General features: G+C 47.4%; 1 protein-coding gene across 1 annotated transcript in view; it reads right to left on the reverse strand.

Annotated features, from left to right (window-relative positions):
- Positions 1 to 24,194, reverse strand: part of LOC124554140 (chymotrypsinogen B-like) — a 190,098-nt gene that overhangs the window by 135,065 nt on the left and 30,839 nt on the right. Inside the window, exon 2 of the mRNA XM_047128205.1 lies at positions 22,332 to 22,501. Coding sequence (XP_046984161.1) covers positions 22,332 to 22,371 — 40 coding nt within the window. The 5' untranslated portion in view covers positions 22,372 to 22,501. The remainder of the gene's footprint in view (positions 1 to 22,331; positions 22,502 to 24,194) is intronic.

Here is a 24,194-nt window from a genome sequence, read left to right on the forward strand (position 1 = left end):
ATCAGTATTGTCCAAGAAAGTAAGACACGATGCCGGCCATATACAAGAAGAGGACCAACACATAGCACGGCTTCCATTTCGTGGTGCTACAACAAGCAGAATAGGCAGAGTCCTAAAGAGGCAAGAAATAAAACCAGTTTTCCGACCACTTAGGAAAATAAAGGAAATGTTGAGACGAGTCAAAGATAGTTTCGGCTTAAGGGTGCCGGGAATCTATACTATTCCTTGCGAATGCGGCAAGAATTACGTGGGCCAGTCTGTAAGAACCGTTGCCGACCGCTGCATCGAGCACCAGCGCCACCTGAAATACAGGTAGTTCGAAAAATCAGCGGTGGCTGAGCATAGCCTGCTTAATAAGCATAAGATTTTATTTGGAGAAACGAGAGTAACAGCCCACACATCGAATTACTGGGACTCTGTGATCCAGGAAGCAGTCGAAATTAGACTCACCGATAGTAATTTTAACAGAGACAACGGTTATGCACTTAGAAAAACCTGGAAGAGTGCACTGGATAAAGAAAAATCGAAGAGGAAAACTTCCCGCACTTTACCTCCTGATTCAAGGGATGCCGCTGCAAGCAACGCGGGATAGAAACTACATCTATGGAAGTAGAGGGCACCATTTCACTACGAGCCATATCGCTGTTGCTATGACGTATTCCAGCCAATCAGAAGTCGTTCTTTGCATATAAAAGTGGGAGCTTCGCAAGTTTACGACTTACGACCTCGTCCCCTTCCCCCACCTTCTCCTTTTCCTTGAACACATCCGCACACTATATATTATCCGCCGCCTTGATCCCCCTCACCCCCAGGGGTCTCCCTTCCTCTCCACCACCAACCAGTTGTGTCCCACCCTCTCTCCATCTTCACACCCTCCATCTCCTTTCCCAACACATCTTCCACCGTCTACCCCTCCCGGATGATGAGCTTCGCCCTGACATCTACCCTTCCTACCAACTCTAATGCCATCTTCCTGCCTCCTCCTCAGGGCTCCCTCTCCTCCCCTTCCCTCCTCCTGAGCGGCTTCCCCTCCTACCCCCCTCCATCTCTTGTGCCTCCTTTCAGTGTCTCTGCGCTCCGTCCTGCCCTGTCTTCCCTCTTCATCTCCCACCCCACGTGTCTCCTGCCTCTTCATGAACCCACTGATGCCCCTCCTCTCTTCATCCCGCCGCTTCCCCTGCTGCCCCATGCTCTCCCCTCCTTTTTCATCCTCTCTGCCCTTTCCCTCGTCAGGTCCCGCCTGGTGGTTTTACTCTTCGTCGTGTGTGCTCCAAGTGGGTTTTACATGTGTTGTTCCGGAGTGTTTTTACTACTGTGGCCGACTTTTAACGTGTGCATGTCCATTCAGTGTCTCTCAGTGCTCGCTGCTGCCTGCAATCATGGATGCCCCAACTACCACCATCATCAACACCTCACCTTCACCTGCCACTGTAACATCATGGAGTGCTTCCTCTGGGATTAACCTGTCTCATCCCGCTCTCCTACTCACAGTCACCTCCCCATCTATCTCCTCTCCATCACTGTATCCCCACCTGTATGTCACTCCTGCTCCTACCCCTGCTACTGCACCTGCTGCTGCTCCTGCCCTTGCCCCTGCCCCTGCCCCTGCTCCCACCCCCCTCCCGCTCCTCTTGCCTGCCGATACGACTTTCCCCCACTCCCACATGCAACTGCCACTGCTTCCCCTGCCCGAGTCACCGCCAGTCGCGCCACAGTCGCCACCACAGAGCGCCCTACCCTCTCATCCAGTGCTACTGCCTCACAGGAGGGCCCTGCCTCCCAATACCTCCCCATCCATCCAGTCCGTCATCCCTCTCCCCAGGCAACACCTACCAAAAAATCTTCCAAACAGCCCAGTGGCGACCTCTCCTCTACTCCCTCATCCAAAAAGCCACTGCCCGCCCCACCACCCGCGGACCCCACTATGGATGCCACCCCACCTCCCTCCTCTCCAGCCCCCTCCCTGTATACCTTCGTCCTAGCCAACCCTGATCCGAAATTCCTGGATGCCTGCACCCTCACCCTTGAAATCCGGAGGTACATGCCCAGTGCACCCATCACCCAACTTATCCCTCGCAGAGACTCTGTTCTCATCAAGTCTCCATCCATCCATACTGATCTCCTCCAGCACCTTCCCCGCATCACCTTTGGGTCCCACGCACCCCTCACCCCATTCCTTACATCCTCCTCTCCTCTTCAGCCCCAAACGCCTCGTCGTCCGCCAACCCTCACCGCCATCATCACAAAACTCAGCCCTGTGGTCACGGAGGCTGAGTGTTGGCGGAACTGAATGCCCACCCTGCCCTGGAAGTCCACTCTGCCAGCCGTATTTACAACTCCTCTGGCCCTACTTTCCTCGTGCGTATATTTACAGAGTCCGCCTCCTCCGTCGACCACCTCCTCATGCAGGGAGCCCTGATTTTCAACCGCCACCACCCTGTTGACCCGTCTCGTTCCCCTCCTCAATCCTGCCCCTGCCAGCGCTGTCTTCTGTACAACGACCACCTCACCCAAAACTGCAAGAACCCACCCACCTGCCCCCATTGTAAAGCCTCCCACTTCCTTACAGTGTCCCAATCTCGCCTCTGCCCCTTCCTGCACACCTGCAATGAACCTCACCCCACCTATTCCTCCAAATGCAAAGCCAAGCCCTCTCCCACCAACCCTGAACTCACTGTCCCCATTCGCCCCATTGACCCACCCATCCACCCTAACAATTCCCTCCGCCCTCCCCCTACAGCAGAAGACATCATCCAGTTCTTCACCATCGTCCTGAAGAACATCCACCCCCTCCAGCGCCCCCACACACTCCAGCCGATTTCCCTTGCCGCCCGCTCTGTTTTCCACTTAGACACCTACGCCACCCACAACCAGGCCCACTTTACCTTCACCTGCCTCGACACCCTCGTTTAAGCCCCTCTCTCCCCTTCCCGCACCCTTCCCACCTCAAACCTTCTGGCGAATCAACAGCATCGTCTCCTCTACCTCAACATTCGCTCCCTCCCTGCAAACAAATACCTCTTCATGCATACCCTCTCCCAGCAGCAGGTTGACTCTTTCATCCTTAATGAAACCTTCCTCCAACCCCACCATGTTGTTCACACCTCCCCCTCTGTCCTTCACCGCACTGACAATCCCCTTCCCCTAGCCCAAGGCGGGGTTGCTATAGGCCACCTCAGGCATCTCCCTGTCTGGCCACAACCCCTCCTCAATGACCCAAATGAACACCTTCTCCTCAGCCTATTTTTTCCCTCCCTCACCGTCACCTGTGCCACTATCTATATCCGCCCTGCAGCTCCTCTCCCCTTTGACTTCATTTCCCATGTTGACCATACCTTCTCCACCTATGTGACCGCCACTGACCTCAACACCCACAGCTGTTATCCCGCCGCCCTTCGGCTGTGGCATCAGTTCCTTGCCACCATCCATGGTGACCTTGTTCCTCTCCCACAGCACACCTGTCCTGAAAGTAACTCCACCCCCAATGTTATCCTCGCTTCCCCCAACCTCCTTGGTCGCATCGCCGTAGATGTCCTTGATCTCGTCGGTAGTGACCATCTCCCTGTCCTTCTCACCATCTCCTCTACTCGTCCCGCCACTGCAGCCACCTGCCCAGCCGCCCCTCCAAAGTCTGTCCATGACTACCACCGTGCCAATTGGGATGCCTACCGGGAATCCATTGCCTTACAGGTCGAAAGCCGCCCCCTCACCTTTCACCACCCTGATGACATCACCCATGCCTCTTCCTTCCTTCAGAAGACCATCACTGATGCTGTGGAGGCTCATGTTCCTACCAAACTCATCCACCCTCACCACCCTATGCTTCCTCCACATGCCGTCCTTCTTCTGCATGAATCCCACAGGCTCTACCGCTCCTTCCTCTGCACTCATGACCGGGATACTCTCACCCGCCACCGGCAATTACAGTGACATATCCAGAACTTCCTTACAGCATAGAAACGCCGGGACTGGCGCCAGACATGCACATGCCTGAACTCCACCCTCCCTGTCAACTCCTCCAAGTACTGGTCAGCCTTCCACCACCTTACTAGTAGCCATCCCACCCCACATTACCCCATCCTCCATGACGATCGACCCTTTCCTGACAACCTCAGTAAGGCTAACCATTTTGCTTCCCACCTATCCGAGGTCTTCTCCATTCCTGACGATCCCCATTTTCATTACTCCCTCTTCCCCATCGTCCTTGACCGCACTGACACCTCTGTCCCCCCTGCTCGCCCCTAGCTTCCAGTATTTGGATCGGTTACCTCCATCAACACTCCTATCACCACACAAGACATCACACTCGTCCTCCACTCCAAACGCAACACTGCCCCTGGTCATGATGGCGTCACCCACCGTCACCTCAAAGAATCCCCTCCATTCTTCCTGTCTGTCCTTGCTACCCTGTGCAATGTCCTCCTCTCCATTGGATTTTACCCTGACCTGTGGAAGACTTCCCGTGTCCTGCTGTTCCCTAAACCTAACAAACCCCCCTCTGACATCTCATCCTATCGTCCAGTCTGCCTCACCTCTGTGTTCAGTAAGGTCTTCGAGGCCATCCTCTCTCACCGTATTCACCGCCACCTTAACCAGCACCGCCTCCTTCCGCTTACCCAATGTGGCTTCCAGCCTTCCTTCTCTGCCGACGACCAGCTCTTTAACCTTACCAGTCTTCTTTCCCTCCAACTTAACTCCCGTCGCTCCGCTATCTTTGTTTCCCTTGATCTCAAGAACGCCTATGACTGTGTCTGGCATCCCAGGCTCCTCTTCAAACTCCAGACCTATGCTCTCCCCATCAACTTCGTCCATCTCGTTGCTTCCTTCCTCTCCCATCGGCCCTCCTATGTGACTATCCACAATTCCAACTCCCATACTTTTTATCCCTCTGCCGACGTGCCCCAAGGTTCTGTCCTTTCCCCTCTCCTCTATCTCCTGTACACTGCTGATATGCCCAAACCTCTCCCTCCCGCTCATCTTCTCCAGTTCGCTGATGACACCGCCTTCCTAGCCGTTTATCGTACCCTTCAACGGTCCCAACGTATCCTCCAAACCCAATTTGACCAATTCACCGCTTGGTGCAACCAGTGGTTCCTCCATGTTAATCCCTCCAAGACTCAGGCGATCATCATAGGCTGCACCACCCGCTCCTTCCAGCTCCATGATTTCTACCTCACCATTTATGGCCGTCCAATCCAACTCACTCGACCGCCACCTCACCTGGACTCCCCATCTCCTCACCATCCAACACAAAGCTCACAACCGCCTCCACCTCCTGAAACTCCTGTCCGGCCAGACGTGGGGTCTGCATCGTTCCACCATCCTTCATACCTACAAATCCTTGATCTGCCCCATCCTCTGTTATGCTAGCGTAGCTTGGTTCTATAAAGCCATCCACATCCTCGAACGCCAGGCGCTCCGCCTCGCCTTCCGCATCCGCCTTCCGTCCCCCACGTGCATCCTCTATGACCTCATCCCCTTCCCCCACCTTCTCCTTTTCCTTGAACACATCCGCACACTACATATTGTCCACCACCTTGATCCCCCTCAACCTCTGGTGCGTCCCTTCCTCTCCACCCCCAAACCAGTTGTCAGGCCTCTACCGTTGTGTCCCACCCTCTCTCCATCTCCACTCCCTCCACCTCCTTTCCCCTCCCAGACGATGAGCTTTGCCCTGACATCTACCTGTCCTACCATCTCTAACCCCATCTTCCTGCCTCCTCCTCAGGGTACCCTCTCCTCCCCCTGCTTCCTCCTGAGTGGCTTAACCCTCCTATTCCCCCTCCCTCTCTTGTACCCCCTTTCAGTGTCTCTGCACTTCCTCCTGCCTTGTCTTCCCTCTTCATCTCCTGCCCCATGTGTTTCCTGCCTCTTAGTGTACCTGCTGACGCCCCTACTCTCTTCATCCCACAGCTTCCCCTGCTGCCCCTTGCTCCCCCCCCCTTTTCCATCCTCTCTCACCTTTCCCTCGGCATGTCCCACCTGGCAGTTGTATTCTTCGTCGTGTGTGCTCCAAGTTGGTTTTCAGTGTGTTGTTTCGGAGTGTTTTTAATACTGTGGCCGACTTTTAACCTGTGCATGCGCATTCGGTGTCTTCTCTCTGTTTTAAGAATCGCCAAATGTGTTTTTTAACTTTCTGGTGACTTTTGCAACTGTCCCCCACGAACGTCTCCATGTCAGTGTAGTTTTACCTCCATTTTCTCCCCTTACTCTGTTTTATGTTCCCCTTTTTTATCGCCTTATGGATGTATCATTTTATTCTTGTTTTAGTTGTCGTGTCACTCGGCTGAAGAGCGGCAGATTGTGCCGTTGACAGCCCTCCCCTGCCCATATGGGGCAGGGGAATGAAACCACAATAAAGGAAAAAAAACAGTTGATGACAGTCATTTTTAGCCCTGATGACGACCATGGAGGTTGTCATCGAAAGCTTGGAGTTTTATCCTGAAGTGAGGCGGCATGTACACCGAGAGACTTTTATTCGAGAACTGACTTGTGAATACATTTTCACGCAATTTGGGTGCATAGATCCTGAGAAATCAGTACCCAGAAGAAACACCTCTGGCCGTAATAACGGCCTTGATACGCCTGGGATTGAGTCAAACAGAGCTTGGATGGCGTGTACAGGTACAGCTGCCCATGCAGCTTCAACACGATACCACAGTTCATCAAGAGCAGTGACTGGCATATTGTGACGAGCCAGTTGCTCGGCCACCATTGACCAGACATTTTCAATTGGTGAGAGATCTGGAGAGTGTGCTGGCCAGGGCAGCAGTCGAACATTTTCTGTATCCAGAAATGCCCGTACAGGACCTGCAACATGCGGTCGTGCATTATCCTGCTGAAATGTAGGGTTTCGCAGGGATCGAATGAAGGGTAGTACCACGGGTCGTAACACATCTGAAATGTAACGTCCACTGTTCAAAGTGTCGTCAATGCGAACAAGAGGTGACCGAGATGTGTAACCGATGGCACCACATACCATCACACCAGGTGATACGCTAGTATGGCGATGATGAATACACGCTTCCAATGTGCGTTCGCCGCGATGTCGCCAAACATGGATGCGACCATCATGATGCTGTAAACAGAACCTGGATTCATCAGAAAAAATTACGTTTTGCCATTCGTGCACCCAGGTTCGTCGTCGAGTACACCATCGCAGGTGCCCCTGTCTCTGATGCAGCGTCAAGGGTAACCGCAGCCACGGCCTCCGAGCTGATAGTCCATGCTGCTGCAAACGTCGTCGAACTGTTGGTGCAGATGGTTGTCGTCTTGCAAACGTCCCCATCTGTTGACTCAGGGATCGAGACGTGGCTGCACGATCCGGTACAGTCATGCGGATAAGATGCCTGTCATCTCGACTGCTAGTGATATGAGGCCGTTGGGATCCGGCACGGAGTTCCGTATTACCCTCCTGAACCCACCGATTCCATATTCTGCTAGCAGTCATTGGATCTCGGCCAACAAGAGCAGCAATGTCGCGATACGATTAACCGCAATCGCGATAGGCTGCAATCCGACCTTTATCAAAGTCGGAAACGTGATGGTACGCATTTCTCCTCCTTACACGGGGCATCACAAGAACGTTTCACCAGGCAACGCCGGTCAACTACTGTTTGTGTATGAGAAATCTGCTGGAAACTTTCCTGATGTCAGCACGTTGTAGGTGTCGCCACCGGCGCCAGCCTTGTATGAATGCTGTGAAAAGCTAATCATTTGCATATCACAGCATCTTCTTCCTGTCGGTTAAATTTCGCGTCTTTAGCACGTCATCTTCGTGGTGTAGCAGTTTTGATGGCCAGTAGTATATTTCGCAGTACTAGTTACCACATTATGGTTATTCTTTATGCCAGTCATTTTTAACAGTTATTTTTAACTGTCAGTCATTTTTACTACCAAATTCTCCTGTCGAGGCTAAAGTTAATTCTGAGCGCTGATGAAACGTGGGCAGCTAGATTTGCCTCAGCTCATGAATGTGCTAACTCAGAGAATAATGTCTCTCTAATCTATTTCTTATGGGCGCGACTTTTGTCGCTTAATCTCCAGGCAGTCCAGTCTCTAAACGTAGCCAATTGGCAGTGCCTTGTCGCGCCAGCACAGTTGTCTGATGTGACAGCCCATTTTGAAATATTTTTGTTAATTATCATTTCTCGGTTTTTGTTTTTGTTATTGTTGTTCTATAGTTAAATCTGCGAAACGTACGATGTGATATTTAACTTCTTGTATTTGGTTTGCCAGTTGTGCAAGTAGATTCTGGCATGCGGAATCTGGCAAACAGCTACTGCACAGAGCTTAAGGGGAGATGGACGGCAAGTGGGCGTCAAAAATTCGAATTTTAGATTTTAACATATTTGAAATGCCTGGTCTTTCCTGCGTGAAACAGTTTTTGTTTTATATAAATACGACAATTTTTTCGTGAGATATGGCTGTTTTCCTGACGCTCTGTGCAATCTCGCATTTAAATGCCACACCTTCCTTTTTGCGCCATGCAGAGATGATGCACAGCATTCTTTTACTCCTTGTATATTATTTCTTGCTTCCATTATTTTATCGCTTCAATGTTTCCTACCCTTATCTACTATCGATACTCGTTTTTCCAATCGTGTTTGTTATTGTTTTCGAGCATTAATAGTTGTACTTAGTTAAGTTTGTTGTGAGTGAAGTACATGTTGATTCCTTTCCTTTGGTTCCATGTGTTTTCGTAAAAAATGCTACGAATAAAGAAATTCTCTCCTAAATTAAAATTAAGAGGAAATAAATACGTAAAGGTAAATGAGGTTAGTGGGTCAAAGGAGCCAAGAATGCTAGACATAAAGAAAATCAGCACATCAAGAAACAAACTGCAGTGCCGCAAGGCATTTCCTCCTGCAGCTTGTGGAGATGAACACCTTTGGAAATATTATGGTGAACCTTAGAATGCTCTGTGATTTCATTTCCAAAAATACTGTGCAGAATATGTGGTGGTGACGTATCTTTGGGTGAGAATCGGTGCCTTCGTAAAGGGATTGTGTCTAATGTGACATTGAGTTGTACAACATGTGGTGCTGTTGCTATAACAATGACATCAAAAATAGCAAATAACAATTTATATGTGAACAACATAAGGCAAGTTTATGGTCACAAATATATTGGTAAAGGGATGGAGGCAGGCAAACTCTTATGTGCTTAATTGACCCTCACAAATTCAAATAACCAAGTACAGTTAAACTCCACTGGAGGGTGGCTAAAATTTGCCAGCTTGAAAACACACATTGTTGCTCATGGGAATATCCCAAAAGCCAACAATGAACTCCAAACGACACAATGTGAACAGTCGTGACTTGCTGGTAGATTAAGTCAACTTTCATGCCCAGGATCTGTGAGCCACGGCCTCCTAGTAATGGGAACAGCACCACACAGTCCGACACCACATAGAGGCCGGCAGTGGGCCCGGCCAACCTACGCGCTGTGGAGATTTCCTCACTGCTCCACCAACCGACCAACTGCCAGGCCCGGAATCGGTGAAAGGACCAAATATACGTCAGCAAATGAGACGACCAACCGAACGACCAAGCAACGGAGGCCCCACTCCAATCTCCGTCTGTCGGACACTTCATGTGTGTTGCCAGCGGTCAGCGGGCACTGGCTGTCGGCGCCTCATCAGCGCTCCGTCCCCCGACTTCACTGCTGCTGCATCCCGACTGCACTGCTGGTCCGTCTCCAACTGACTGCCAGACACACGACGACCCAGAAATACTATCAGTCGCTCCAGAGGTGGTACGACAGTGCACTTATCGATACGCACTGCTGCTGCTGCTCACAGGCAAGTAAGGCAGAAAGTTAGTGACGCCAGTAAATGGAATAAGACAACGAGGCGGCAGGTCCGTAATAGAAGATGACAAACAATAAATGGGATAAGCGCGAGCCATGCACAGCTCAAAGTCGACACATAACATGCAACCCATTTCCTTAGATGACTGGTTAGTTGATATTTTTTATGTTACCTCGGACCAGGTGCATACCATCTATTTTGATACTGAGATTTATGTGTTCTTTGTAAAATTCGCAGATCCCCAACAAGTAGACAAGTGCCTGTTAAAGCACAGTACTCCGTTTCGTCTCAAGTACAGAGATGGTTCGCTCTGTATGGTGCTCCTTGACAATGCAGATACTGAATATATGAATGTTCGAATATATAACCTTCCTCCACAAGTAGAGGATATTTATCTTAAGGAAGTTTTGGCGCAATATGGTGACGTGAGAGGCATTTGCCATGAATGATGGTCAAGTTAACACAAGCAACAATGATATAGCGTTCAGTGGAAATGGTAATGAAAATGAAGTTTGTGGCTATCGTATTCGTGTTACATACAACGGACAGGTGGGACCTCCTTTCTGTGCAACAAAAGTGGCCATCTCCGAATAAACTCCCCATGGAGAGTTTTTGTTTAATGGTCTTCCTTGGAGAACTGCCGTAAGTTTATGGTTGCTGACGTTGTCCCCTATGGTAACGAACTTGCGCCTACGTCTTTCCTCGTTTCTGGAGAATATCCAACAGTTCACTGTCACTGCAGGTGATTTTCCACAGTCACAAACAAAGCCTGACCCCGTTCCTGCTACTGCTTGGACGGCAGTACAAGTGATTCATAATAAGCATCATCGCACACAAGATGGTGATGAGTTAGTTGTTCCTTCCCTTGTTGCACTTTACCCTGAGACGCGCTTGTCTGCCACTCCTACCAGTAGTGTGGTACCACATGGCCCTGGTGAAGTGGAGACCAGGGAGGCTGTATCTGGCGTTCCTGCAGCTGCAGGGGTGGTTCCCATGGAAGTGCCCTGGACCGAGTGTGTGTTGAGGCCGTCTCCTTCACACCCTCCACCGCTAGACCTATACAGCAGTGCCCTCCTGTTCCTCTCTCTGCTCTGGGCCATGGGGATCATGATTTGTAGCTTATTGCGGCTCACGTTGTGGAAACTGTTACCCCAGAGTCATCTCCCACTGTCTCTGAGATTCACTCTGACGGCTCTCCACTGGGGAGTCGGTGTACCTTGCAGAGTGACCCTTCTGTAGGGCAACTCTCAGGTCCTGGGCTGCCACAGACTGATATGCATGTGGCGCAGGACCCGCCCACGGCGCCTGCTGCGGAGGCTGTTACACCCTGCACCCCCTGCTCTCGGATTCGTTATTTGCTATGGGCTGTGCCGGGCAACTGGTAGAATGGTGATGCTGCTCTGTTGTTCTTCCTGTGTTTTTTTCTTTTGACGGATGGCTCAAGCAGATAAGCTTGTCACACTAACTGTTAACAGAGTGGTATCAGGGCAGCGCCTAGCTTCGCTGCCTCAGTCTATATACGACCCCTGTGCGAATAAAGTGTTCCAGCAAGAGATTTTATTTACCAGCTTCCCTCTCCCTGGATTTCCCACTGTTTCTAATGTAGCGCCCCTAGTTTCGACAGGAACTGCCTTACTGTTTCACGAAGGTATTCCCATAACCGAGGTAGAGGTTCTCGAATATGGCAGAGGAATCGGCTGCAGACTTTTTGAGCTCACCTTGGTTCTCTTATGTGCTCTGTTTCTGGTCACACAGTGGAACATTCACTTTTTTTATACAGTAAAGCTGCATGCCCTCGGAAAAAATTACGGCCATAGTTTCCCATTGCTTTCAGCCGTTCACAGTACCAACACAGCAAGGCTGTTTCGGTTAGTGTTACAAGGCCAGATCAATCAATCATCCAGACTGTTGCCCCTGCAACTACTGAAAAGGCTGCTGCCCCTCTTCAGGGACCACATGTTCATCTGGCCTCTCAACAGATACCACTCCATTGTGGTTCTACCTACGGTACGGCAATCTGTATCGCTGAGGCACGCAAGACTCCATCTTACTGCAACTTCTAGAAGCAGCATTGGTCGATTCTACATGTGATCCAAGTATATGGATTCCTGGCTGAAAATGACTTACAAGTTGGTGGCGCCCTCCATCGGTAAAGCTGAGATTCAGTATGGTGTTGGCCCACCCCTAGCCTGGATGACAGCTTTCACTCTCGCAGGCATACGTCCAATCAGGTGCTGGAAGGTTTTTTCAGGAATGGCAGCCCATTCTTCACGGAGTGCTGCGCTGAGGAGAGGTATCAATGTCGGTTGGTGAGGTCTGCCGTGAAGTCGGCGTTCCAAAACATCCCAAAAGTATTCTATAGGATTCAGGTCAGGACTGTGTGAAGGCCAATCCATTACAGTGATGTTATTGTCGTGTAACCATTCCGTCACAGCCCGTGCATTATGAACAGGTGCTCGATCGTGTTGAAAGATGCAATAGTCATCCCCGAATTGCCGTTCAACAGTGATAAGCAAGAAGTTGCTTAAAACATCAATCTAGATCTGTGCTATGATAGTGCCACACAAAACAACAAGGGGTGGAAGCCCCGTCCATGAAAAACACGACCACACCATAACACCAGCGCCTCCGAATTTTGCTGTTGGCGCTACACACACTGGTAGATGACGTTAACCGGGCATTCGCCATACCCACACCCTGCCATCGGATCGCCACATTGTGTACCGTGATTTCTCACTCCACACAACGTTTTTTCCACTGTTCAATCGTCCAATGTTTACGCTCCTTACCCCGAGCGAGGCGTCGTTTGGCATTTACCGACGTGATGTGTGGCTTACGAACAGCCGCTCGAGCATGAAATCCAAGTCTTCTCACCTCCCGCCTAACTGTCATAGTACTTGCAGTAGATCTTGATACAGTCTGGAATTCCTGTGTCTGCATAGATGTCTGCCTATTACACATTACGACCCTCTTCAACTGTCGGCAGTCTCTGTCAGTCAACAAATGAGGTCGGCCTGTACGCTTTTGTGCTGTACGTGTCGCTTCACGTTTCCACTTCACTATCAGATAGGAAGCAGTGGACCTAGGGATGTTTAGGCGTGTGGAAATCGCGCGTACAGACGTATGACACATCTGACAACCAATTACCCTGACAACGTTGGAAGTCCGTGAGTTCCGCGGAGCGCCCCATTCTGCTCTCTCACGATGTCAAATGACTACTGAGGTCGCCGATATGGAGTACCTGGCATCAGATGGCGGCACAATGCACCTAAAATGAAAGACGTATGTTTTTGGGGTGTTCGTATACTTTTGTTCACATAGTGTATCTATTGAAACCGATGCGCGATCGCTTTCTTGCAGTCGACGTTATCCCTGCTAGTTTTTCTGATCACTGTGTTTTGGCCGCCCCTCTACAACTTGACTGGCAATTGGTGAAACTATTCCTTCTCCAGTGAATGTTAAATGTCCGTAACTTGACGGATCCTTCTCTCTATGATGCGACACACAATGAGAGGGAGCTTTGTCTTCTATCCGCTATGAGGTACTCTACCACTCGGGAATTGTGGACTGCCCTGGCTAAACCGGTTTCTACGTCAAACTTTGATTACTTATTGTGCTGATAGGGTGAGGGATTTTCGGACAACTCATGAATTTTATTATTCTCTCTTGCGCGACTTGTAAGGCGGTACAGATCGCTCCTCCCCCTGCGGCTTGTAGATGTGCGATATATTAAAGCAAAGTTTTTTGCAGTTGAAGCGGTGGCAGATGGAAGGGTTGCGCGTGCAATTGTAGCCATGACGACTGCTGGCGGAGGAACTGGCTCCGTTATACCACTTGGTTCGACATCAGGCTGGGTGTCGCCGCTCTTTGCATTACTTCTCTTACAGCCGCTGGGGGCATCAACTGACAGCGCAAACTGACCAACTCCACGACTTACGTCGGTATCAAGTGGATATTTATGACGTGGATACGCCTAGCGACTTTCCCTTCGGCCCAGCTATTGAGGCCCTAGATAGGCCACTCACGCCTGAGCAGAACACCACCGTATTCTTGGCCACCTTTCATCCAGATTATGTACATGGTCTTACTGTTACTCCTCCTTCTAATGAATCGACGGCTATGCATGGCCTCCCCAAGGAATTTTATGCGCGTTTTTGGCTCCTCGTGGACGTCACATTTATGTTGAATGACCTGATGAGGCGGCAGTTGTGCCTGCGCTATTCAAGGTGGAGAAAATTGTGTTGACACCTAAACATCCGTGTCGTAATACTGTTGATAATCTTGGTCCCCTCACGTTACTTAATTTTGATTATAACGTAGTTGAAGTGCCTGGGCTAGCAGGCCAGAGCGGGTAGGTTGTGGAAAGGGGCCAAAATGAGTTCCTGTCAGTTGCACTCAACATACAAACTTTATTATGAACACGCAATATTACAACGAGAAGGCAAAACACTCAAACCTTTAATGGACCTTCTTGATTAACCTTAGATCGGTGGAAGGCCACATTTAAAATGGAAGACACAAGAGCTAAACAAAAATTGAAATACAAGGTTCTTCTGGAGGTTTCTCCCAAGAATATTTTCTAAATCTTCAATCTAATCAGCTGAAAGCCTTAGCAATTTAATTGTAATGGAACTTAGCTGGAGGTCGCATATTAAGCAATAAGAAGAGTTTCAATCAAAAAGCAGAAGGCCTTATCTTAAAACACTGAATACAAAATTCGGCTGAAGGACCATGCAAAAACATCACAATCTTATCCCTTAAGGGCAAGACAAGAACATTAATTTAAGAGACTGGGCCAAAGGCCACACACCAACACAATAATTTAACGGCTTAAGGCCTTGATGTGAAATTCGACTAAAAGCCCCATATAAGGAATAAAAATCATGTGCCTAAAGGGCAAGAGAGCAACATTAATTCTGGATTTATAAAAACTCGGCTGAAAGCCACACATCAACCAAATAACTAAAACTCAAATAGGGAAGTTACTATGTAACAGACATGGAACAGTGCTCAGGAGTTACCAAGGGTTGGCCTGGGATTGTGATACTAACGCCCGTTTAGGTGAGACAGGCAGCCTGTCCAACGAGTTTGGAGGCAACCCAACCGACAGACAGCCGAGTGACCAATCAACCAAATCAGTTCCACTCCACACAACCAGCAAACCGACCACAAGATTTCAATACGACGACACACAGAATATTGGCGCCCACAGCGACTAACAACAACTCAGCTGTCGAACTACACGCCGCGCTGGACAGCAACAACCTGACGAGGAAAATACACTGCCTAAAATTACGTCAGCGACCAGGGCAGGTAACCGGAACGTCAACAGCCACAAGGCAGAAGATACCGCTGGTGAACTTCCATAACAGGGAATAAATTAAGTTAAATTCCACAGGAAGATGCCTGTAATGTTAGCCGACTTAAATAAACACACGTCGTTGCTCGCCGGAATGTCCCAAAAGTGACAACCAGGATCAAACGAAGAAACGTAAACAATTGACGCTCGATAGTAAGTTAAGTGAGGACTCAACTTTCATGTCCAAGATCGTTGGGCGACGAACTTCGTAGCACTCACAACCAGCACCTCACACTCCAACTGTGCGTGGACACCGCCAGCGGCTCCAGCCCGACTCCACGCGACGGGGGCTTGCTTGCTGCTCCACGCCAACTGACCGACTGGACTGCTGTTCCGTGCCCGACTGCATTGCTGGTCCGTCTCCAACTGAACTGACTTCCTTCGGACGGACGACGTCCCAGAGACACTGGCTCAGACCCAACCGTGCAGAGGGAACACATCCGACATCTCTGCACAGGAAGGAACCGACCCAAATACACGGTCGTCCCCACTGGTACTGGCTGTGCAGACCTCACTGGGGCTCCGTGCCCGACTGCACTGACGCTGCATCGCGACCGCCCTGCTGGTCCCTCTCCGCCTGACTGCCAGACACACGACGACCCGGAAATACTATCGGTCGCCCAGAGATAGCACGACAGTGCACTTCCCGATACGTGCTGCTGCTGCCGCTAACGGGCAGGCAAGACAGCAATTCAGTGACACCAGTAATTAAAATTAAAATGACGAGGCGGCCGTATGGTAAAAACAAGGTGTTACATAATAGATGGCACGAACATGAGCCATGCACGGCCCAGTAGTGATGAGGGCGGCAGCTGTTGTTGGCGAGTGTCACAGTTGCTTCTGTGGTGGCCCTATTCTTACACCTGTGACCGATTATCTGCTTTCGATTGCTGCAGTTACTTCTGTTCATTGTGTCTTTGGCTTTTTGGATTTTAGTAAAGCTTTCGATCGTGTAAATCATGACTTTCCGCTTCGGATTTTGGATACGATCTGTTTTACTGTTGAGGATTGTAGAGTGTTATCGAACATGTTCACGGACATTACAGCATCGGTAGTTACGAATGGAACACTGACGCCCCCGATTCCCGTCCGTTGAGGACTGCCACAGGGAGCCCCCCCCCCCCCTCGATGTCTTAGTTTCTCTTATCTCTCGAGCCACTGCTTTGTAAGGTTTCGTTTCCCGCTTCAGGGTTGGAGGCTTTCTGGAAGGACCCTCATTGTTTGCGCATACACTGATGATGTGATGATTTTACTCCGTAGACAGGCAGAGACACCTCTGCTGAAGGTGGTCATCGTAGATCATTGCATGTCTCAGGAGGACACTTGATGAAGGCAAAATTAAAGTCCTTCATTTGTGGGGTTTTCATGGAACAGTAACCACAAGGGCCACTGCTGTGAATTATCATACGTCACTATGAGGTGTTATTGATCGTTGTCTGCTCCAAATGGCGTCTTTCAATTGTAAATACATTGCTGATGAGATCCAGGAAGTACTGCTGGGACACGGATCACATTCTCTTACCCTTCTTCAGAAGGTATGACTTTTGGATATGTATGTGTTGTTCAAGGCCAATTACATCGCACGACTTGTCCTGCTTTGTTAACTATGATGTCTAAGAAACTGAAGTAGTCGACTGATCACTTTTTTATGGAAGCGTCAATATTCGGGTTTTGATGCGAGGTTGTGATGAAGCCACGTTCCCTCGGTGGATTGCGCCTTTGTGACATCAAGGGGAAGTTGTCTGTCATGTTCAGCGCACCATTTTGACGATCAGTCAGGAGCTTTATACTTTTACATTTCAGCTGTTCACCCTAACGCATTGATCTAGTCTTGATCTCCCTGTTCTCATCTACATCTACATCTACTCTCCGCAAGCCACCCAACGGTGTGTGGCGGAGGGCACTTTACGTGCCACTGTCATTACCTCCCTTTCCTGTTCCAGTCGCGAATGGTTCGCGGGAAGAACGACTGTCTGAAAGCCTCCGTGTGCGCTCTAATCTCTTCGTCTGAATTTTAAGCTGAGACACATCCGATGATGATGATGATGATGATGATGATGATGTTTTTGATTTGTGGGGTCCTCAATATGATGGTTATCTGCACCCACGTAAATTGCCAATCTTTACACTGTCCAGTCTCGCCATTTTCCCTAATGATGAAAAAATTATGAGGACAACACAAACATCCAGTCCCCAGCAGAGAAAATCCCTGACCTGGCCAGGAATAGAATATGGGACCCTGCGATCCAGAGGCACCATCACTAACCACTAGACCATGAGCTGTGAACAAGACACATTTTAGACTCTATGAGCTAGTATTTTGAGGCAGACGTGTAGCAGCAGCTTGTGCTCATGACCAAGATTTTGTTGTCATTCTGTGATGGGGTTACCTGCCCCATTCCTACTGAACAATTATCATGGTGGATGTCCAGGAGAACTGTGTGGTTCAACATCAGCTTCACCGGTTCTGTCAATGACAGCGGCCTCCTACTGGTACAGAGTGACCATTTGATTTCCATCAATTGTGACACAGATAAATGCAGTTGGTCTGTGTCGGTAGCTGCAGCACCAGTTTACTTGTCATGGTCACCTAACAAACTGGTTCTGGCTCAGGAGGCGATTGGTTTTCCTCACTAGATCTGTTCAAGTTGTATATTCCACTGGTATAATTTTGCAGTCAGCTTCTTCTTTTCTTCTCAGAACGAAGACTGATATGGTAATTCAGCTGGTTGGTCCCTTTGTAGGTTTTGTCGTTGCTGCTGAATGTGATGATAGCCATTTGGCATTTCGCCTGCTTATGTCCATGGCTTACTGCTCCTGCTTGCAGCTACTCCGATTTCGAGAACTCAGTGCCAACATGCTGACTCTTGACTTTCAAAGACAGGGCGTTGGATAGACCTAGCAACAGTTGCTGTGCTCATTGGCTTTTGTTTTCTCGTCTCTCTTTTTCCTCTGTATTCCTTCCTGTTGCGCTATTGTTATTATTTTCGGGAACTTACAACACACTAACAGAAAAGATATGAAAGTATGTGAGGCAGCACCTCGGTGACAGTGGGGAGGCATTCTGGCCGGGCCTCAGGATTCGACCCAGGCCCACCTTGTCTCCACCAGAGTGAAGCTGGCTGTGGCCATTACTGATAGCTTTTTGTAAAACACATTTCCCGTTTGCACAAATATTCATATACCTCTGTTGAGCATTTTCTAAGTAATTATAATCTCTTACATGTAATCTGTGTCATACTCATGTGTATGATTTTTATTTCAATGTTAATTGACTGTACTTGTCGACTATTCCATAAATAAAAAAATAAAAAAATCGGCATCGGGTTAAGCAACAAAAAAAGTTGTCAGCCCATCTGCCTAGTAAGCAGGAAACGCAGGTCCAGTACAAATTTTCAACATTCTGCTTGGATTCAAATCAATGCGTGCTTGAAGCCTATGTCTGTGGTTCCTGGACTCTTTTGAACAATTTTTCACCAAAATAGATGCACACATCGAGTACATGGATTTTGTGGAAATATCAGTTCCAAATAAGACTGAGGTAAATATGGTAATAGAAAGTCGTGTTAGTTACATTTTTTATAACTCAAGAACGGCTAGACCAATTTGCCTGAAAATTTGTGGAGAGGTAGCTTAGAACCAGGAGACGAACATAGGAAACTTTTTATCCCATTCGACCGCTATAAAACGTGGTATAACAAAAACGCATCTCGCATGGAATAACAAAACGCAAATGTCAGCTAAACGTCACTATAATTCGTGGTATAACAAAAACGCATGTGACATGGAATAACAAAACGCAAATTACAGCTAAACGTCTATGCTTAAGTATCAGTATATATCAAAAATTAAAAATTTAAAGGAATAATTTGTATTTTCTTTGAATCATCATTAACAATACCGCGACCAAGACGATCGAGTATTTCTCGACAAAGCCGTAATGCAAGAAGGACTGAAGAAGAATAAAAAGTTGCCCACGAAAAGCGCCGCGTTACTATGGCTCGATTTCGTGCTTCTCAGTCACAAGAGCAAAGTGAGAGCAGTCCGCGAAACGGCTCGGTTGGCAATGCGAAACCGTCGAGCGAACAACAGAGATCAACATGTAGATAATTTTCGACGCACAAGAAGAGATTTATCGCCTGATGATTTGAATCGAGCAGCATTTAGATACGATTGCAGCACTGATTACTGCTTGCATCCTTGCGGTTGCATCGGTCCAATGGACGTTGTTTGCGAGTATTGTGGCGCATTGAAGTTTTCCGGAGAAACGCACGGATTGTGCTGCCTTAGTGGGAAAGTGAAACTGCCATTATTGACTCCGCCACTTGAGCCATTGCATTCATTGCTTTGTGGCGAAACACATTACTAACTACAATAGTAATGAATGGTTAAGTGAGCAATTTCAGCGGGTAAGAATAAAGATGTAGATGACCTAAACTACATAATTCAGAATGAGATCATTGGTAAAATGCATTAATTCAAATCTATTGACTGTGTAACAAATGAAGATGAAGCCACCAACTATCCAACTGAATTTTTAAACTCCTTGGATGTGCCTGGCTTACCACCGCACAATTTACACCTAGAAGTTGTCTCCGTAGTAATCATGCTTCGAAACATAAAGCAACCAAAACTGTGCAGCGGTACACGTTTGGTGGTAAGTAAATTGATGAACATTGTTATTTACGCGACGATACTCAAAGGAAAATTCGAAGGTGAGGAAGTTCTCATTCTGAGGATCCCGATGATCCAAACCGATATGCCATTTGAGTTTAAAAGATTTTAATTTCCGATCTTGCATTTGCCATGACCACTAACAAATTACAAAGCCAATACTTGAAAGTATGTGGTTTAAATATGGATTATCCATGTTTTTCACATGGTCAGTTACATGTGGCATGTTCACGGGTCAGAAGACCATGTGCGTTGTTTGTTCTTGCATCTGATAATAAAACAAAAAATGTCGTGTATCACATGGTACTTAATTGAAGAGTGGAAGCTATGCACCAAGAAACGTAAAGAATAAAGACTCATTAAAACAGTTAATTTTTTTATTTGTATTTCCTAATAAAAAATTGAACTTAACATCCAAAATCTGATTATTTATTGGCATTAGGGCGGAACAGAATTCGCTGGGTCAGATTATATATATGTATATATATATATATATATATATATATATATATATATATATATATATATATATATACATGTTCACAAAAAACAAAACACCTTGAATGGCTAGAGGAAGGACAGTCACATTCACAGAACATGTACATTAGTATGTTCTGCAGAAATGATTAGCATTTGAGCCATGTCAGCCTGTTGCTTCAGGGTCAACATCAATATCGAGACACAACACCACCTACTGATAAAATGTGCCTGCAGCTCTAATCATTGCTACAAACTGAAGGCAATGAATCAGTGTGACTTGAGTAGACCATCAAATCAAAATCAATGAGTTTGAAAGAGGGTGCATTATTGGCATGAGAGAATGTGATGCATCCATCAGGGAAATTGTTGCTTGTGTGGAACGAAGTGTATCGGCAGTGTATGCAGGATGGTTCATGGAAGGCCGCAGAACACGACTAGAAGGGTCAGGTCACACCACACAGACCACCGCCGAGTACATCGACCCCTTATTCAAATGGCATTGCAGGACAGATATGCGTCCTCCTCTAATATGGCGCAACAGTGGAACAATGCAACTCATCGTATGCTATCAGGGGTTAACGTCTGGCACAGATTGCGTGTGCATCATCCACTTTTCCACCTACCTCTGCCGAATGTGTGGAAACATGCTAGATGGCAAGTGTGTTTGGAACGACGTCACTGGGGACAGGAACAGCATCAGATAGTGTTTTCAGACGAATCCAGGTTATGTTTGTTTGAAAATTATGGCCGCATTTTGGTTCGCTGCAGACAGGGGTAGTGACATTACAATGACTACATCTGCACAACAGCATTACCAACTTAAGGTGCTATGGTGTGGGATGCTTCCTACTGGGTACAGCCAGAGATCACAACTGGTGTGTGTCTGGAGCACTGTGACCAGCGTGACCTACGTGAATGATGTCTTGCAACCTATAGCCATACTGTTTCTGCACAGCACCTCAGACACCATTTTGCAGCAAGACAATGCACGACCACATGTTGCTGCACGAAGATATGTCTTCTGGCCCGCCAGATCACCAGACTTGTCGCCAATCGAAAATGTGTGGGATGTGGTGAAATGAAGAGTGAGGTGCTGTGACCCAGTGCCAACCACCACAAATGGACTTTGGAACCAGGTGAATGCAGTATGGACAGCTGTACGACATGATGCCATTCACATCTCATACATGTCCATGCTACCACATGTGGAACATGTAATCAGGGCTCATGGTGGACCCTATGGCTACTAGGCAACAGGACACATTCTCGACCAAAGTGACTAAAATGCTAATCACTTCTGCAGAACATATTAATGTACATCTCATGTGAAACCTGCCTCTAGCCATTCAAGGTATTCTGTTTTTTTCTGTAAATGAGTGTCCCTCACACACATACAGATACACACACACATACATGTATATATGAAGGGCTTATTTCAATAGTGGTACAAGTCCATTTTTGTTCATTCTGAGATACAGAGTTCTAAAGTTAAATGAGCATTTTTGTTGATTCTGAGATACAGAGTCCTAAAGTTAAATGAGCACTGAAAAATTTGCAGTTGAGATACCATAAATATTCAAGTATATATACTTGAATATGCTGTATATATATATATATATATATATATATATATATATATATATATATATATATATATATATTTCTGGTATCTCAATTGCAGATTTTTCAGCGCTCATTTAACTTTAGGACTCTGTGTCTCAGAATGAACAAAAATGGACTTGTACCACTATTGAAATAAGCCCTCCATATATCTATGTGTGTGTGTGTGTGTGTGTGTGTGTGTGTGTGTGTGCGTGTATTTAGCAAGCTGAGAACTGAAAGAAAAGCAGCTATGTAGTATATTATAAAGAAATTCTTTCTCTCTCTCTGTCTCTCTCTCTCTCTCTCTCTCTCTCTCTCTCTCTCCCTCTGCCTTCCTCCTCGTCTATCTGCGCATATCTCCCTCTCTATAAAGCAAGAATGCAACGTTAGTTATGTTACACTTACGGTTCGTAGGAGCTTTCTTGGGCAGAAATATAATAGCCATGTTATTAGAGAGAAAAACTCCAGCGCCGTATTCCGGGTGCGCCACAGCCCATCTGGATTGCACAATAAAGGCGGTTTTCTCTGTCTTATTCCGATAGATGCCGCCCAGGCGAACGGTGAATTTGGTGCGCCTGTGACAGCAAATTTCTTAATTACAGATGCGAAGCAGAATAGTGAGGATAGTAATGTTTTACCTATTGCTGCTGGTAGTCAGTACTATGGGAATGGAAAAGCAACAGAAAACTCGTCTTCTCTTTATCAAGCTGTCTCAGGTGATTTTTCGGAAATTTGCAGATAAGTTGAAACCCAATAAAAACCAACAAACCTAATTCAACAGGATTCTGTGTTTGGTAGATGTTAAGTTGTTTGTTTGTGTAGTCTGTCGTTTATCAGTGCAATGTTTCCCGAATAGTTTAAATATGGGAAAGTTAATACCTTGCATAAGAGATGAACTAAAGAAAGACTGTTAATTTCCTGCCAAATTTCACTTTTCCCAGCATTCACATAAATTTTAGAGAAGTTAATATACCAGCAGCCTCTAAAACACCTGACTGCAAATAATACACTAAATTGCATTGCCTGTGCTGTTCTGATGTACTTTGCAATGCCCTCCAGACAAGCAGTTATGATTCTTGTATCTCATCTGGCTCTTGTTTGCTGCAGTGCCCGTTGCTCCAGACATGTGTGGATGTCTGAAGGACATTGAAAAGTACATTAGAACAACATGGCCATTGTATTTTAGTATTTCATGCTTAACAACTGAAATTTGACTTTAATCGTACGTCTCTTCCTGTACAGTACCCATAGCATCTGCGTGAGTCTAGGGTGTAGACTCACCCAGTGACATGTGGAAGTGTGGGTCTGTCAGGGCAGCGCCACCACCTCATAGCGTAGTCAGAGTGTAGCCACCGTTCTCGTAATAGAAATACCATATTGTTAATGATATAGCTCAGATTTATAAAGGACTGTGAAACTGAGAAGCCTGTTTACACATACAACGAGAATGCACTTCATTCAGTAGAAGTAATTACAGGCTACTGGTATGTATGTGATCTGTGAAGAGCATTAGATGATTAGATTATCCTGTCAAGTAAATTAGGATAATACAGCGCGACAGTAAGAACGGCAGAATGGTTCAGATCGTATCTCTATGGTAGGAAACACAATGAGCAGGTAGTTTTACACTACTGGCCATTAAAATTGCTACACCACGAAGATGACGTGCTACAGACGCGAAATTTAACCGACAGAAAGAAAATACGAATGATTAGCTTTTCAGAGCATTCACACCTACAACTTGCTGACATCAGGAAAGCTTCCAACCGATTTCTCATACACAAACAGCAGTTGACCGGCGTTGACTGGTGAAACGTTGTTGTGATGCCTCGTGCAAGGACGAGAAATGCGTACCATCACGTTTCCGACTTTGATAAAGGTCGGATTGTAGCCTATCTCGATTGCGGTTAATCGTATCGCGACATTGCTGCCCGCGTTGATCGAGATCCAATGACTGTTAGCAGATTATGGAATCGGTGGGTTCAGGAGGGTAATACGGATCGCCGTGCTGGATCCCAACGGCCTCGTACCACTAGCAGTCGAGATGCCAGGCATCTCATCCGCACGGCTGTAACGGATCGTGCAGCCACGTCTCGATCCCTGAGTCAACAGATGGGGACGTTTGCAAAACAACAACCATCTGCATGAACAGTTCGACAACAATTGCCGCAGCACGGACTATCAGCTCGGAGAGCATGGCTACAGTTACCCTTGATGCTGCATCACAGACAGGAGTGCCTGCGATGGTGTACTCAACGACGAAACTGG

The sequence above is a fragment of the Schistocerca americana genome, chromosome 11 (assembly GCF_021461395.2).
Source record: "Schistocerca americana isolate TAMUIC-IGC-003095 chromosome 11, iqSchAmer2.1, whole genome shotgun sequence".
Classification (NCBI taxonomy): Eukaryota; Metazoa; Arthropoda; class Insecta; order Orthoptera; family Acrididae; genus Schistocerca; species Schistocerca americana.